Source organism: Bos grunniens, chromosome 7, assembly GCF_055505025.1.
Source record: "Bos grunniens cultivar Pamir isolate PY7600 chromosome 7, Bosgru_T2T1.0, whole genome shotgun sequence".
Classification (NCBI taxonomy): domain Eukaryota; kingdom Metazoa; phylum Chordata; class Mammalia; order Artiodactyla; family Bovidae; genus Bos; species Bos grunniens.
The window spans coordinates 72,294,822-72,312,203 of record NC_141171.1 but is presented as its reverse complement, the minus strand read 5'-3'; the positions used below and the strand labels follow the sequence as shown (position 1 = coordinate 72,312,203).

Sequence of the window (17,382 nt, the reverse complement as noted above, 5' to 3'; positions counted from 1 at the left end):
GGTAGGGGAAGAAGGGGACGACAGAGGATGAGATGGTTGGATGGCATCACTGACTCAATGGACATGAGTTTGGGTAAACTCCAGTAGTTGGTGATGGACAGGGAGGCCTGGCGTGCTGCAGTCCATTGGGTCACAAAGAGTCAGACATGACTAAGCAACTGAACTGAACTGATGGGACTGGATACCATGATCTTAGTTTTCTGAATGCTGAGCTTTAAGCCAGCTTTTTCACTCTCCTCTTTAACTTTCATCAAGAGGTTCTTTAGTTCCTCTTCACTTTCTACCTTAATAGTGGTATCATCTGCATGTCTGAGGTTATTGATATTTCTCCAGCAATCTTGATTCCAGCTTGTGCCTCATCCAGCCCAGCATTTTAAGATGATGTACTCTGCATATAAGTTAAATAAGCAGGGTGACAATATACAGGCCTTGACACGCTCCTTTCCCAATTTGGAACCAGTCCATTGTTCCATGTCTGGTTCTAACTGTTGCTTCTTGACCTGCATACAGGTTTCTCAGGAGGCAAGTAAGTGGTCTGGTGTTGCCATCTCTTTAAGAATTTGGCAAAACTAATACAATTACGTAAAGTTTAAAAATAAAATAAAATTAAAAAAAAAAAAAAAAGAATTTTCCACAGTTTGTTGTGCTCCATGCAGTCAAAGGCTTTAGCCTAGTCAATGAAGCAGAAGTAGATGTTTTTTCTGGAATTCCCTTGCTTTTTCTATGACCCAACAGATGTTGGCAATTTGATCTCTGGTTCCTCTGCCTTTTCTAAGTCCAGCTTGAATGTCTGAGAGTATAGATAACATGCTGCAGGGATGCAGTGAGATGACAGATGTACAGACCATCAGAAACACTCCACAGATAAGAACTCTCATTACTGTTAGGATAAATTGGCTCAGAGTTCTTTGAACAGTGTTGGTAAACTGATGACAGGTACTGGAGGGACCCTGAAGTAAGGTTAGAGGAGTCAGCATGGGAGTATTATGAAGGGAGAATACTACTTTACTATATGACCACAGACAGGAAGACCCTAGACTAGCAATCAAGGGGTCTGATGTGCAATTCTGGCTTTACATTGACTCACTGAGTGGCATTGGTCAAGTCAGCCCATCGTTCTGGGTTTCAGTTGAGATTAGTTTCATCTCTGGTTGGGGCTGTGAAAACCCAGTGAGATGCATAAATGACCCTGCTGGAGAGGTAGGATGAGCTCCATCACTGTGAGCTCCTGCTGTGACAACTGCACTCAAAGGCAGAGAGGACAGGTGGTCCTCGCTCCTTCCTACGCTTTCTGAAAGCACAGACACCATATGGTACGGATGGCCCACCATATACTCATTACAGGGCAGTGAGAGGAGATGCAGATGATGCGGTGTTACTAGTGCTCTTCCTTTTCATAAACAGGTTCTTTGCAGGAAACTCTCCTCTTAATATGGGATGAACAAGATGGAAGTGCAGGTGCTGGCTCTGTGAGAGTCCCCCAGATGAAGGTTAGAGCTCTTTGGAGTGTGCACTCCACATCCTATCCGCTTCCCCTGATCAACTGTGCAGGTGGAGACCAGAATCTCATCCCTCCAGCACCTCCACGCCCCACTGTGCTTCCTCCCTGTGACGCTCACCTATGCCAGCAGACCAGGGAGCTTAGAATCTGACCGCTGGGGTAATTGCAGTTGGTAGTCAGAGAAGACACAGTCTGAGGACTCTTCCCCACAGGATTTTTTTTTAATTTTTCATTTTGTATTGAAGTATAGCCTATTAACAATGTTGTGGTAGGTTCAGGTGAACAGCGCTGGGACTCAGCCGTACATACATGTATCCATTCTCCCCCAGTCTTCCTTCCCATCCAGCCTGGCACGTAACATTGAGTAGAGTTCCATGTGCTACAGTAGACCTTGTTGGTTATCCACTTTGAATATAGTAGTGTGTACATGACCTTCCCAAACTCCCTAACTATCCCTTCCCTCTGGCAACCATAAGTTCATTTTCTAAGTCTGCCCCACAGGATGTTTTTAATTTCAACTTGGGTTCTAGTTTGTAAAACTTGCCGGCTTATTGGCCCTCAGTCTTCTCTCTGCATGTATCAGTCAAAATTCCCTCAGTGCATCTTTTTCAATCATTGACTCTTCTAAACTTGAATGAGCCTGTGAACTCTGAGCATTGATAGAAATGGCTGTATGTAAAAACGTCTTTACAGAATGGCTTTTGTCATATCTATGAAGAGCTGGTGTTTATTGAACTTCTGCTTCACATCACGCAATCTTTGGAGTTCCAGAAGATACAACTTCATAGAAAAGGCAATCCATCTTTCAGGCTCTTGGTTTATCTCTAGGGAGATTAAACATGGACATAAGAAAATTTAATTTAAAATATAGGCAATATGTAGTGAATTCTAGAGGGATGGAAGAAGTGGCAGTTTCAACCAAGATGTGAAAAAATTGGAAATCCATGAGTCAGATCCAGTCCGCAGAGTTTTTTAAAAAGAAAAAAAAAAAAACAAAAAACAGTCCTTACATCATTCTCTACTTTATTTTGAAAAATGCAGAGATTTAGCAAAATGCACCAGCCTTGGAGCATTTTACTAGCAGAAGAGTCACCCCCTTTTAGATGGGGTGGGACTTGCCGGGTCTCACAGCCCCACTCCCCCAGCCCATAGCATCCTCATCTGTAACTCGGCCATGTTCCCTCATTCACCTTACCTGCCTGACTCCTGTGGATATTCTCAGTTCAAGAAGCTGCTGCTGAAGCTTCTGGCTCAGAAGACAGATTACTCACTGTGGCTGAGTCAGATCTCATGAACCCGTGGAGTTTTTATGGTTATGAAGTCCAGGTAGGATTTGGGTAGGCAGGAGAGCACTTCCATAAGAGTGGGATCAGAGGCCTAGGAGGGGAGTATACCCCCAGGAGGCAGCCACCAGACCACCTGGCTGAGCTGAAGGACCACATGCAGAGTGGTGGAAATCAACAGGAGAAATGCAAACTGGGAAACAATTTAGATGCCAGACTGAAATGATCATGTTCACAGTGAAGATCTGAAGATTTTTTAGTCTCAAGAATACCTTGAGGGAAATGGTGTCTTAGAAGGATGTATGGGTGATATACATATGAAGGGTTCAAACTAAATGAGGTGAAAGGCAGTCACCTCACTTTAAAGGCTTAATTGGAAATCCAGAGGGCTTCCTGGGGGACTCAATGGTAAAGAATCTGCCTACAATGTAGGAGATGTGGATTCGATCCCTGGGTTGGAAAGATCCCCTGGAGGAGGGCATGGCAACCCACTCCAGTATTCTTCCGTGGAAAATCCCATGGACAGAGGAGCCTGGTGGGCTACAGTCCATGGGGTTGTAAGAATCAGACATGACTGAAGCAGCTGAGCAAGCATGCACACATGCATGCATGTGGAAACCCAGGCTGGAGGGTTAGAGGGTCTGAGCCTGGCTGGAAGCATCAGGAATGAGGGGTAAATGATGGGAAGATGCTGTGGGGGCAGAACCACCAGAGTCTATATAACTGATGGACACATGGGCTTGAGGGAAGAGAAGGAGCCAAATCAGACTCTAAGGTGAGCAGACCCAGAGTAGGGGAGACATGCTGGGTGCAGGATGCGCGGAGGACTGTATCAGCCTTTCCCGGGCATGAGCGAATCTGCTGCAGGGGGCCTTCCTCCCCAGTCCCTTCAGGAAAAACTCTGACTCTAGCCTTTCTCTCCCAGGAAAAAGACGTGACTCCAGATAAAAATCTCCTGTCCAAGGTGCGAGACGCAGCTCTGTGGCTGGAGACCCTGTCAGAGGGCAGACCCCCCAAGCCTTCCCTTGCCACTGCCTCCTCCGTTGCTGACTTCTTCCTTGCCTTAACCATCTGCAACTCTGTCATGGTCTCCACGACTACCGAGCCCCGGCAGAGGGTAACGACCGGTGATGGTGGGGGTGGAATGGATGGGAGGAGCACAGGCATGAAGGGGGTACCCTGCACAATAGCGCAAAACACTTGGGTCCTAGTCACACTGTCACCACGTCATCACTGTGAGACCTTGAACAAAGCTCTTGTCCTCTCTGGGCCTCAATCCCCTTATGTTTTAAATACAATATAAGAAGTTCCATATGAGTTTTCTGTGTAGGTTTCACATTTTGTGTCTCTCTGCAGGGTAGACGTTAAAAGTTAATATTTACTGAGCACTTGCTATGTGCAGGGTTCTATGCCAAACGTCGCCTGCACTATCATTTAATCTTTATGGCCCAGCAATCCTGTGGGGTATGTCTTTGGATTTAGCAAGTGAAGAAACAGTGGCTCAGAGAACTTGAGTAACTTAATGAAGGACATATGGTGAATACATGGCAGAACCATCTGTATGATTCTATCATAATATCACGGTTTACTGGTATCTGATTTTTAAAGGGTGGGTTAAAAAAAATGAACACCTTGTGTGAGGTTTTGCAAAGTTAGAGATAACACAGCTGGATGGCCATTTATAAAAGACTATACTTGGAGTTTGGAGAAGGCAATGGCAACCCACTCCAGTACTCTTGCCTGGAAAATCCCATGGACGGAGGAGCCTGGTGGGCTGCAGTCCATGGGGTCCCTAGGAGTCAGACACGACTGAAGCGACTTAGCAGCAGCAGCAGCAGCAGCATACTTGGAGTTATTTTTCAGTACTGAAGATAGATTTATTTTATCCACATACTCTCACCCAAGCTCTCTTGTAAGTGATGAATAAGACTAATGGTGTTACAACACTTGGCCACAAAAATCAAGAAAAAGAGGGTTCATCCAGGTACCAAACCAGAGCCCCTATTATTACACCCAGGTTCTAAACTACCCTGAAAAGTCAGCAAGTAATCAGAGGTCTGCAGGGAACTTTGGGAGGCAGGAAGCATTATCTGAGAAGTTCTATGTTCAAGAAAGAAAGAAGTATACCCTCCAATTCTCAATTTTCAAGCTAATGGAAGGCTGCAGCTGGCAGGTAGCTCAGAAGCCCCTGGAGTCAGACAGACCCCGATGTGAGAGCCAGCTCTGCCACCTACAAGCTGAGTGATCACAGCCCACTTAGTCTCGCTGTGCCTTGGTTTCCTCATCCAGAAGTCGGGATAATGATAGGATCCCCTAGCACTGTTGCTGGGAGGATGAAGTGAGATGCTGCGTGCAAAAATAAAGCAGGCAAGGTGATGATAAGGGTTCAGGGCGTGTGAACTGCAACCTGAGTCTGGCTTCTGTCTCCTTTGCTTTGCTTGGCCCATGATCAAAGTGGGATGTCACCACCAATCCCTAGGAAGTCAGGGCTGGAAGGAAACCAGTGGCCTAACCCTCTCACGTTATAGTTGGGTAAACCAAGGCTCACAGAAGGGAGAGGCTTGCCCACCATCATTGAAGTGGATGACTGCAAAATGAGCTTCATATTCTGCAAAATGAGCTTCATATTCTGCCATAAGGCAGCTCGATAGTTTTCCCAACCTGGAGAGTCATGTTCTCCTTTCCTCTTTTGCCTCAAGGTCACCATGCCACCCTCGACCAAGGCTCTGGGGACATCCCTGGAGAAGATCCAGCAGCTGTTCCACAGGTTGAAGCTTTCAAGCCTCAGTCAGTCCTTCTCATCCACTGCACCCTCCGACATGGACTTGGGGGAGAGCTTGGGGGCCAACATCCCCACCACGGACTCAGAAGAGAGAGACGACGGGTCAGTGTGCAGCGGCGGCTATTCCACTGATGGTGGCTACAAGAGCAGCACGTGGGAGCAGGGCGACATCCTGGGGGCAGGGCCGAGGGCCTCCCTGGAGGAGGTGCTGCAGGCCCCAGCCCTCAGCCTAGCTGGTCCCGAGCTCTGTTATGAGGCTGAGAGCCCTGACGAGGCCGCCCTAGTGCATGCTGCCCGTGCCTACAGCTTCACACTGGTGTCCCGGACACCCGAGCAAGTGACCGTGCGCTTGCCCCAGGGCACCTGCCTCACCTTTGACGTCCTCTGCACCCTGGAGTTCGACTCTGTCAGGAAGAGGATGTCTGTGGTCGTGAGGCACCCGCTGACCGGTGAGATCGTCGTCTACACCAAGGGTGCCGACTGCGTTATCATGGACCTGCTGGAAGACCCAGCCTGCAGTGAGTCTGTCTCATCAGGGTCCAAGCAGAGAGGGTTCTGGTGTTTATCTGGTGGCATGGAATGGTAACTGGGGTCTTGAGTTATGGTGTCACTCAGTCCAGCAGGTCCCAGCTGGAACACAAGCCCTCGAGATGTTTTCCTCATAGCATCTTCCTTAACACACTGCTCTCCACATCTCCATGACCTGCAGAATTACAGAGCTTGTTAAAGGCATTTAAACAAGAGGAACCTCTTTATTTATCACAGTTCCTAATTTTCCAAACTCATTTAAACATGGATGTTCCATACACAAATTACCCCCCACCCCAGGACATCCGTCAATATACCCTAGAAAATACTGTGGTCCTAACTCTTAGTTTTGGGGAGAAGCCAACTGAACCTGAAGAGGGAAGTGACGTAAAAGAAGAAGCTCAGCTCACTAGTGGTGAATCCTAGAGGAGGTGTCCTAAATCCTGGCTCAGAGCTTTTGTCACACCACCAGAATTCTGCACTGGGCTCGAGTTGCTCTGGGAAACCTCAGGGGATGCTCTTTATCATCCCTTTCCCCAGCCCCCACAACATGGATTTTCATTAACTTGCTCCAAGCCAGAAAAATGTTCCAAAGTCCCTACATTCTCAGTGTCCAATTTTGGAGCAGCATGAATTAGTGTGTAGCCACTTCCTGATTGCTAACAAGGAGAAGACAGTTATGGGGCTATGATTCTCCCAGGACAGGAGATTCCAGCCAAGTTTCAGAATCGCCCAGGCAGCCCTGTGCCTCCTTCACTGTCAGCTATGGATCAGAGCCAAGAGGTTCATGGGGATTGATGAGCGTTTAGAATGGGAAGGGAGCTAGTTAAGTGTCTTCATCCCCAGACTCTGGCAGGCAAGTGGATTCGGTGTTTCGGAGTCAGGGGAGCCACAGCATTCCATTCCTGCACAACAGCTTTCCACACTGCCCTGGAGATATTTCTTTGTTCCTCACCTGATTCCAAAACGGATGAGAGATGCCTCCAATAAAAGATACATATACGATGTTACTATGAGATTTGAGAAGCAAAGATTTCAAAACAGGGGGGAAAATAACCTCAGGTTTAGTATATGCACAATTTTGGAACAGTCAATTTGACCCTGAGGTTCCTGGTAGCCTGAGCAATAAAGTAAACTCAGAAGTACACAGGTAGAAGGCAAAAGGTGTTTTTAATCTCAGGAGCAGATGTCTTTGAAAATAAAACATCATAGATAGTGCTCCAAAAGACAAAGCACAAAGATTGTGCTTAAGGCATCTGGAAACCAGTAACATCTGAAAAACAAGAAAATCATCTTGAAGGGATTTTATACTGCGTAAAAGCAGGCTTAGAGTAGTATCAGGGAAAAAAATCAGAGCTTTATTGGACTTCCTCATACTTGTCTTACTGTAAAGAATTGTACTTTTAATTTTGCATTATATGGAGGGATGGACACGGGGCATAAAATTTGTTTACTGCTTAAGGTTACTAAAGATCTCAAGCCAGCCCTGGTAAGGAGTCTGATGCTTTTTTCAAGCTTAGACTTACAAACTGCTGCCACTGATTAGGGATGTCTGTGATATCTCAGATGAAGGAAGTGGTGATGGCATCGATCCTGTCCCATAACCGCCAGCCCAGGCTGAAAAATTCTTTTTTATCTGATAGATAAAAGTACTGGAATTTCAAACGAAAAAGACAAATTTCTTCTAAGAGAAATGTATTATATAGGACTTCAAAAGGGGGACTTTGTGCTACACAATGAAATATTTTTCATGCTAGATTTATAGGAATCCAAAAAATATTTTTTTGAAGCCTGACTCAGCAAACCCAGTATGGTAAAGAACTTAGCAATGAGATTTAGGTCTCTCTTCATCTTGGAAGCAACTTGCCATAAGGACTAAAGTAGATTACAGAGCAGGTGATGGATAGCATTTTTAAGACTTAGCAAACAGCTGGTTGGAGCTTCCCAGGTGATGCTAGTAGTAAAGAACCCTCTTCCCAATGCAGGAGACTAGAGTTTGATCCCTGGATTTAGGAAGGTCCCCTGGAGTAGAAAATGGCAACTCACTCCAGTATCCTTGCCTAGAGAATTCCATGGACAGAGGAACCTGATGGGCTATAGTTCACAGGGTCCCAAAAAGTTGTACATGACTGAAGCAACTTAGCACACATGTAAACAGCTGGTTATTCAGGGCTAAACTAGTCACAGGGAAGACTTGTTGTTCTTTGATTCAGCAGGCCTTCAAATGGACCCTCAAGTCTCTATTTAAGTTCCTAGGTGATTCTGATGCAAACAGGTATTTGAGTTTTCCATGCTTTTTTTTTCCTGCACAGTATACAGGATCTTAGTTTCCCAACCAGGGATGGAACATAGGCCCTGCTCTGGAAGCACAGAGTCCTAACCACTTGACAGTCAGGGAATTTCCACAAACAAGCATTTGGGAACAATACTTGAAGCCACCTAACTTCCCTAAATAGTACTTCTCTCAGCCAGACTTTTGATGATCAGATATAGAAAGCGGACAGTTTAAGGACCCATGGAGTTACCACTTTGCAGGGCAGCCTGGAAGAGCAGCTTGGTGTTTGTGACAGGGGTATGTGTGGGGGGGTGGGGGTGGTATAAGGGAATTCCTCCTCTAAAGACTCCAGGGTGTTAGAAACAGGATCCCTAAGCATTTTGTCCATGACCTCATGGGGAACAATGACTATTTGACAGTGAGTGACACTGATGTGGAAAAGAAGATGAGGAAAATCCGAGCCCGGACCCAGAGGCATCTAGACTTGTATGCAAGAGATGGCCTTCGAACACTGTGTATCGCCAAGAAGGTAAGAATAAATTCTGCGTTTAGTGGCTGAAAGGCTCCAACCCTGCTTGTGTCTTTTCTGTTTCTTGTTAGAAGATCCTCAATATTGGTTCTTCTAATATTTTCAAAATTGGCTATCCTGACCACACAGACCCACAACTTTTGACAATCTTGCTGGGACCGAAATCTGAGTGGTAAGGTTCCTTATCAGTGTGGCCTTGTGGTTCCCTGCTTTTCATTGTCTATGTAATTGGTAACCTATAACTCATGATTTTTTTAATGTTGTAATTTTGCCTTTAAATATCCTCTTACCATTTGCATCATTTGCTGAGATCTAGAAGTTGGGAGATTTTATGTGATCACATACAAATCTAGATTTGCGGTTTCTCTTGAAAATGTAGAGGATCTGGAAAACTGGATTACCATTCTTGAACAGCTTCAAATACTATAGTCAGGTAGCAGCAGATTCCTGCTGAGGAATATATTCTTCTGTGCTCCAGGATTGGTCATAGTTCCTACCACTCTCTATCGCATGGCCTTGGCCCAGCTAGATTCAAGTAGGTTACCTTCCCTGGAACCTGCAGGTCTTTCAGTTTGAAGCCCCTACAGGAAAGGCAAGCAAAGAGCTGTGAATCCCAGAGCCAGAGCACCTAAAATCAAATAGAGGAGCTACAATGGGCATGCATTTCAAGATGGTTAGAAGTGATTTTTTTTTAATTAGGGTATAATTCATTTATAATGTTGTTAGCTTCAGGTGGACAATGAATCAGTTATACATATACATATATCCTTTTTTTTTTTAGATTCTTTTCATACTTAATGGTTATTAGGGGGTAATAGGGGGAAGGATGTACTAGGAGATTGGGATTGATATACACACTACTGTATATAAAATAGATAAGTAAGAAGGACCTACTGTATAGCACAGGGAACTCTACTCAGTATTCTCTAATGGCCTATATGGGAAAAGAGTCTAAAAAAGAATAGAGGTGGTTTCTTCTCCATAAATCCCAGAGCTCTTCATCTCTTTTGTGGTGCTTCACTTCAGTTCAGTTCAGTCGCTCAGTCGTGTCCGACTCTTTGCGACCCCATGAATCGCAGCACGCCAGGCCTCCCTGTCCATCACCAACTCCTGGAATTCACCCAGACTCACGTCTATCGAGTCAGTGATGCCATCCAGCCATCTCATCCCCTGTCGACCCCTTCTCCTTCTGCCCCCAATCCCTGCCAGCATCAGAGTCTTTCCCAATGAGTCAACTCTTTGCATGAGGTGGCCAAAGTACTGGAGTTTCAGCTTTAGCATCATTCCTTCCAAAGAAATCCCAGGGCTGATCTCCTTCAGAATGGACTGGTTGGATCTCCTTGCAATCCAAGGGACTCTCAAGAGTCTTCTCCAACACCACAGTTCAAAAGCATCAATTCTTCAGCACTCAGCCTTCTTCACAGTCCAACTCTCACATCCATACATGACCACAGGAAAAACCATACCCTTGACTAGCTGGACCTTTGTTGGCAAAGTAATGTCTCTGCTTTTGAATATGCTATCTAGGTTGGTCATAACTTTCCTTCCAAGGAGTAAGTGTCTTTTAATTTCATGGCTGCAGGAACCATCTGTAGTGATTTTGCAGCCCAGAAAAATAAAGTCTGACACTGTTTACACTGTTTCCCCATCTATTTCACATGAAGTGATGGGACTGGATGCCATGATCTTCGTTTTCTGAATGTTGAGCTTTAAGCCAACTTTTTCACTCTCCATTTTCACTTTCATCAAGAGGCTTTTGAGTTCCTCTTCACTTTCTGCCATAAGGGTGGTGTCATCTGCATATCTGAGGTTATTGATATTTCTCCCGGCAATCTTGATTCCAGCTTGTGTTTCTTCCAGTCCAATGTTTCTCATGATGTACTCTGCATATAATTTAAATAAGCAGGGTGACAATATACAGCCTTGATGTACTCCTTTTCCTATTTGAAACCAGTCTGTTGTTCCATGTCCAGTTTTAACTGTTGCTTCCTGACCTGCATACACATTTCTCAAGAGGCAGATCAGGTGGTCTGGTATTCCCATCTCTTTCAGAATTTTCCACAGTTCATTGTGATCCACACAGTCAAAGGTTTTGGCACAGTCAATAAAGCAGAAATAGATGTTTTTCTGGAACTCTCTTGCTTTTTCCATGATCCAGCAGATGTTGGCAATTTGATCTCTGGTTCCTCTGCCTTTTCTAAAACCAGCTTGAACATCTGGAAGTTCATGGTTCACATATTGCTGAAGCCTGGCTTGGAGAATTTTGAGCATTACTTTACTAGCATGTGAGATGAGTGCAATTGTGCAGAAGTTTGAGCATTCTTTGGTATTGCCTTTCTTTGGGATTGGAATGAAAACTGACCTTTTCCAGTCCTATGGCTACTGCTGAGTTTTCCAAATTTGCTGGCATATTGAGTGCAACACTTTCACAGCATCATCTTTCAGGATTTGAAAGAGCTCCACTGGAATTCCATCACCTCCACTAGCTTTGTTCATAGTGATGCTTTCTAAGGCCCACTTGACTGCACACTCCAGGATGTCTGGCTCTAGGTCAGTGATCACACCATTGTGATTATCTGGGTCATGAAGATCTTTTTTGTACAGTTCTTCTGTGTATTCTTGCCACCTCTTCTTAATATCTTCTGCTTCTGTTAGGTCCATACCATTTCCGACCTTTATCGAGCCCATCTTTGCATGAAATGTTCCCTTGGTATCTCTAATTTTCTTGAAGAGATCTCTAGTCTTTCCCATTCTGTTGTTTTCCTCTATATCTTTGCATTGATCACTGAGGAAGGCTTTCTTATCTCTTCTTGCTATTCTTTGGAACTCTGCATTCAGATGCTTATATCTTTCCTTTTCTCCTTTGCTTTTTGCTTCTCTTCTTTTCACAGCTATTTGTAAGGCCTCCCCAGACAGCCATTTTGCTTTTTTGCATTTTTTTTCCATGGGGATGGTCTTGATCCCTGTCTCCTATACAATGTCACAAACCTCATTCCATAGTTTATCATACTCTATCTATCAGATCTAGGCCCTTAAATCTATTTCTCACTTCCACTGTATAATCATAAGGGATTTGATTTAGGTCATACCTGAATGGTCTAGTAGTTTTCCCTACTGTCTTCAATTTAGGTATGAATTTGGCAATAAAGAGTTCATGATCTGAGCCACAGTCGGCTCCTGGTCTTGTTTTTGCTGACTGTATAGAGCTTCTCCATTTTTGGCTGCAAAGAATATAATCAATCTGGTTTCAGTGTTGACCATCTGGTGATGTCCATGTATAGAGTCTTCTCTTTTGTTGTTGGAAGAGGGTGTTTGCTATGACCAGTGCATTTTCTTGGCAAAACTCCATTAGTCTTTGCCCTGCTTCATTCTGTATTCCAAGGCCAAATTTGCCTGTTACTCCAGGTGTTTCTTGACTTCCTACTTTTGCATTCCAGGCCCCTATAATGAAAAGGACATCTTTTTTGGGTGTTAGTTCTAAAAGGTCTTATAGGTCTTCATAGAACCGTTCAACTTCAGCTTCTTCAGCATTACTGGTTGGGGCATAGACTTGGATTACTGTGATATTGAATGGTTTGCCTTGGAAACGAACAGAGATCATTCTGTCATTTTTGAGATTTCATCCAAGTACTGCATTTCGGACTCTCTTGTTGACCATGATGGCTACTCCATTTCTTCTGAGGGATTCCTGCCTGCGGTAGTAGATATAATGGTCATCTGAGTTAAATTCACCCATTCCGGTCCATTTTAGTTTGCTGATTCCTAGAATGTCGACATTCAGTCTTGCCATCTCTTGTTTGACCACTTCCAATTTGCCTTGATTCATGGACCTGACATTCCAGGTTCCTATGCAATATTGCTCTTTACAGCATCAGACCTTGCTTCTATCACCAGTCACATCCACAGCTGGCTATTCTTTTTGCTTTGGCTCCTTCCCTTCATTCTTTCTGGAGTTATTTCTCCACTGATCTCTGGTAGCATATTGGGCCCCTACTGACCTGGGGAGTTCCTCTTTCAGTATCCTATCATTTTGCCTTTTCATACTGTTCATGGGGTTCTCAAGGCAAGAATACTGAAGTGGTTTGCCATTCCCTTCTCCAGTGGACCACATTCTGTCACATCTCTCCACCATGACCCGCCTGTCTTGGGTTGTCCCACGGGCATGGCTTAGTTTCATTGAGTTAGACAAGGCTGTGGTCCTAGTGTGATTAGATTGACTAGTTTTCTGTAATTATGGTTTCAGTGTATCTGCCCTCTGATGCCCTCTTGCAACACCTACCATCTTACTTGGGTTTCTCTTACCTTGGGCGTGGGGTATCTCTTCACGGCTGCTCCAGCAAAGCATAGCCACTGCTCCTTACCTTGGATGAGGGGAAGGAGCAGTGGCTCCTTACTTTTGTGGTGCTTAGTACACCATAAGGTTTAAGACCATCCACTTTAAAGCCAGGCCTGGGACAAGTCCCAGTCACTTATCAGTGATGTGGCCTTGGGCAAGTTCTTCACCTCTCTGAGCTTTGGGATGTTCTCATGTGTAAAACGGTGCTAGTGTTCCCTACTTCATACAGTTGTCATGGAGATTCACTAAGATGACACAAGTAATGCTGGGACAGTGACTAGCACTTTCTACTCTATAGATTGTAATTAAAACCTTACCACTTCCTGTATTTTATTGAAATTATCTATTTCTATTTCGCCTCCTCTGATAAGACTGTTCTTCCTCAAAAACAAAAGACCTACCTGTGTCCCCTTTGTTTTCCCCACAGTGCCATGCATGGGTGGGAAATTAAAGAATATCTGATGCTTAGACAAAAGAATCATTTATTACTGTAACAGACAGTGTGCGTATAATGCCAACAGAGGGGTCTAAAATGCTATGGACTCCAGAAGAGGAACTCTATCCTCTGATGGTGGTTTAGTCTCTAAGTCGTGTCTGACTCTTGCGACCCCATGGACTGTAGCCCACCAGGCTCCTCTGTCTATAGGATTTTCCAAGCAGAAATACTAGAGTGGGTGCCATTTCCTTCTCCAGGGAATCTTCCCAACCCAGGGATCAAACCCAGGTCTCCTGCACTGTAGGCAGATTCTTTACCAACTGAGCTCCCAGGGAAGCCCCCTGTGTCCTCTAGTTGGATTCTTTCAGCCACTGGACACCTCCAGGAGCTAGTGGAATAGTCTACCAGGCTACACAAGACCTGTCTGCTACTTACTTTTCCAGCCTCATCGCTGGTCCTCTCCATCTGGCTCTCCATCCTTAAGCCAACTGCTGTGTTCAAAGAACAGAAAGAAAGGCAAGTTCACTGCTGTTTCATGGCCTTTGAACTTGCCTCTCCCCATGACTGAACACTTCTCATCATTGGATTTCAGCCTGTACGTCACCTTGTCTAAGGGTCCTGGCGATCCAAACAAAAATAACCCCTCTTCCCACAGCTATCCCCCTACCCAGTCACATGCTGTTTGTCTTCTGTATAGTCCTTGGGATGGTCCATTCTTTTAAATTATTCACTTAGATAATGTCTCTTACCCTCTACTAGCATATCAGCCCAGGTCTGTAGGGCTCTTATCTTTCTTGATCACTATTATATCTACAGTACCCAGAGCATCACAGGGGTCAACAGACATTTGATGATAATGGAACATGAAGATCCTTCATCAATTCAAGAATCTAAAAAAAAAAGTCATGGAGGGGAAAGCCCCATCTAATTGTATACTGAAGCTCAAGTTGGCCTGAAGGAGGTCCAGCACGTGGGCAGGGAAAGGAGACACCCAGAGTTGTGAACGAGCCTCTTCCCATCTCACAGGTCTTGAGTGAAGAGGACTTCAGGCGATGGGCCAGTTTCCGGCGTCAGGCTGAGGCATCCCTCAACAACAGAGATGAGCTTCTCTTGGAGACAGCACAGCATCTGGAGAATCAACTCACCTTACTTGGTAGCTAAAAATAAGTTTATTGTTACATTTTTTAAAAGGAATGCTGCAAGCTGGAAATGGCGTGCGTGGCCTTGATTCTGACACTATTACAAATGTGTCTCAATTAGGAGCCTCCCTGGGGCGCCCTTCCAGGCATTTGGCGCCAGTGAGCTGTGCCAACATCCTACCAGACTCTACATCCTGCTTCCCGAGGATGCCCAGGAGCATTCCTGCACTCCCTGCTGGAGGAAGCCTGGTTGCTTCTCCTCCAGTCAATCAAATGTTTATTGAGCACCTACTGTATGCCAAGTAGCACGCTAGGTATTGTGGCTTCAACAGGGAACAAGAGCCACGGACCCTGCCCTTGATGATTAAATAAGTAATTTCATCAGAGTGTGACAAGAGTGGGGCTGGGAGATGTAGCTGGTGGGGTGGAAGCACAAAGGAAAAGGTGGCAACCTAGTGCAGAGCCAAGGAGGGCACAGGAGGGCTTGAGCTGATTGGAGAAAGGGAGCTCATCAAAGGGGGAGGGTGTTCCACAAGAGGGAAGGGCCTGAATGAAGGTCTGGAGGTGAGAAAGCCTGGGCTAGCCGGAGACTTAGAGGTCTGCCTTAGCTGGACCACGGAGTGTAAGGGAGACATTTGAGGTAAGAGAGCTCAGGAGGATGTAGATTATGAAGGGCCATGTAAATCGTATGCTAAAGGTTTGGAGAGGGGGAGTTAAAGCAGGGACAGATTTATGTTTTACAAAAATCACTCTGACTGCTGCTGTATAGAAATTAGATGGCTACCCTGGGGGAAATATGAAAAGCACCAGCTAAGAGACAGCGATGGATTTCTGTTGAAGGAAAAGCGTTGCCAAGGGAGAAGGAGGAGGCTTTCTTTTTCAGATTCGTCTCCTCACAGCTTGGGAACAAGATCTAGGAAAGGTGATGCCTGCGCAGCATGCACATCCTGGCCGTGTGGCCACAGGGCAACAGCCTCCTGTGGGAGGCAGTGCTGCCCTGGGGATGAAGGCCACATCTTGGCTCTGTGTGCCCAAGGACACTTCCCCGCACCCCTCTGAGCCTCTCTGCCTCCTCTGGATAAATCACACTCCACCTAACTCAGCCAGGCCAGGGTGGAGGGGGAGACCTTGGGTGTTCCTGTAAGAAGATGGTAAAATCTCTTTATACTTAAAACATAGCAGCAAGATTTAGTGGGGTGAGTAGTGAGCTAGGGGAGGCAGTTTTGCACCATACCTCCTTCAGCCTTTTGTTTCCTGTTTGGACTGCAGAGGCCTTTGTCTGCTGTCTCACGAGGCTCCCTGGAAAGCTGGCCTGGAGAACTCACTCTAACAGGAACCAGGGGGTAGCTAGTGCAGACAGCTCCATCCAGCACACCAGGCCACCACCAGAATGTCATCCCGTTAGGGCCCCTGACTCCTGCACACCTTTCCCCTTGTTCCAGGGGAGCCTTCTGGCCCCCGCTCGTGAGAAGCACCCCTAAGCCAGTTCGGCATAAAAGAGAACACATGTGTTAGGACCTGTCGGCTTCCCTGGCTGAGAAAGCCTCTCACCACCTGTTTCATTTTCTCTCTCACACCACTAAATGTGTTTTTCCTCCTCTTTCCTTCACTCTTCTTCCCTGTAATACACATCAGCTTCAGTCTCTCACCTTCCAGGTTAATGCTTGGAGGAAAAGATGAGGGTCAGGCATCATTTTTCATGGGATTGTTCTCCAGTGCACTTGGGCCTGAAATACAAAATGGGCCCATTTCAGGATGGAGAGGTTTATTTTTCTTCCCTCACAGTGGCTTAGGATAGAGCAGACAGGGACCGGGAAGAGACTTCATCCTGCCATCAAGAAACTGCCTTGCCATTCAGAAGCTGCATTGCATTCACACCGGCTCTCCCAGTACAAAATGATCTTTTCAATATGCATCCAGCATGACTGCTTTGCCAACCTTTTGTCACTCGGGATTATTAAAAGAAACGGCATGCTTCACTCCTGCCCAGAGTGAAATGGACAGCCATTAGTCTGTGGTCTGAAACGAATCTCAATTAAAATGCAGATTTATTTTTGCTTAATCACTTGGCAACCATTGCATGTTTGGGTATATATATTCATCAAGGTTGGCTCAAAGCTTGAGACCATTCAAAAAATGATGTAATTCACATCTTTAATTCCCTCTAAGAATATTATTTTAAAAACCCAGCTCTATTAATTCTGTGGTGAGCACTTGCAGAGGAAAGACTTTAGTGTCCCCATGTCTTTCCACTCCTATTGCTGCTATGCCGGTCCAGCCACACCAGCTTTCCTCTGACTCTTAGCCGTGATCTTCATCCTGCTTCCTCCACCCTCCAATCCAGTCTCTAGAATGATCTTTTTAAAATTCAAAACTGTCCATCACTCTCCAACTTAACCCCCTTTAATTTGCTACCAAGTAAATGCCAAATCTCTTCATGCCCTGACGGGCTGTCCATGACCCAGCACCTCCCCTCCCTGCCTCATCTCTCACCCAGCTCTGCCTCCCTTTCTGTGTCATCTTCAACTCTGACCTCTGAACCTTCACTCATGCTGCTCTCTCTGCCTGGAATT

The 17,382-nt window shown here is 45.5% G+C and overlaps 1 protein-coding gene and 1 long non-coding RNA gene across 9 annotated transcripts in view; one reads left to right on the top strand and one right to left on the bottom strand.

Annotated features, from left to right (window-relative positions):
* ATP10B (ATPase phospholipid transporting 10B (putative)) overlaps nt 1-17,382 on the top strand; it is a 392,121-nt gene that overhangs the window by 328,260 nt on the left and 46,479 nt on the right. For all 7 annotated transcript variants that reach the window (XM_086412751.1, XM_086412752.1, XM_086412750.1 and 4 more), the window contains 4 exons: nt 3,710-3,901; nt 5,484-6,084; nt 8,789-8,898; nt 14,697-14,823. In XM_086412751.1, the coding sequence (XP_086268877.1) occupies nt 3,710-3,901; nt 5,484-6,084; nt 8,789-8,898; nt 14,697-14,823 (1,030 nt within the window). The remainder of the gene's footprint in view (nt 1-3,709; nt 3,902-5,483; nt 6,085-8,788; nt 8,899-14,696; nt 14,824-17,382) is intronic.
* LOC147369823 (uncharacterized) lies at nt 1,655-16,539 on the bottom strand. 2 transcript variants are annotated; one of them, XR_015167962.1, is made up of 3 exons: nt 16,459-16,539; nt 5,939-6,269; nt 1,655-2,325 (listed from the first exon to the last, which is right to left on the bottom strand). It is a non-coding gene; the product is annotated as an uncharacterized LOC147369823 (long non-coding RNA). The 2 variants fall into 2 exon arrangements; XR_015167963.1 differs by lacking the exon at nt 16,459-16,539 and adding an exon at nt 14,106-14,701.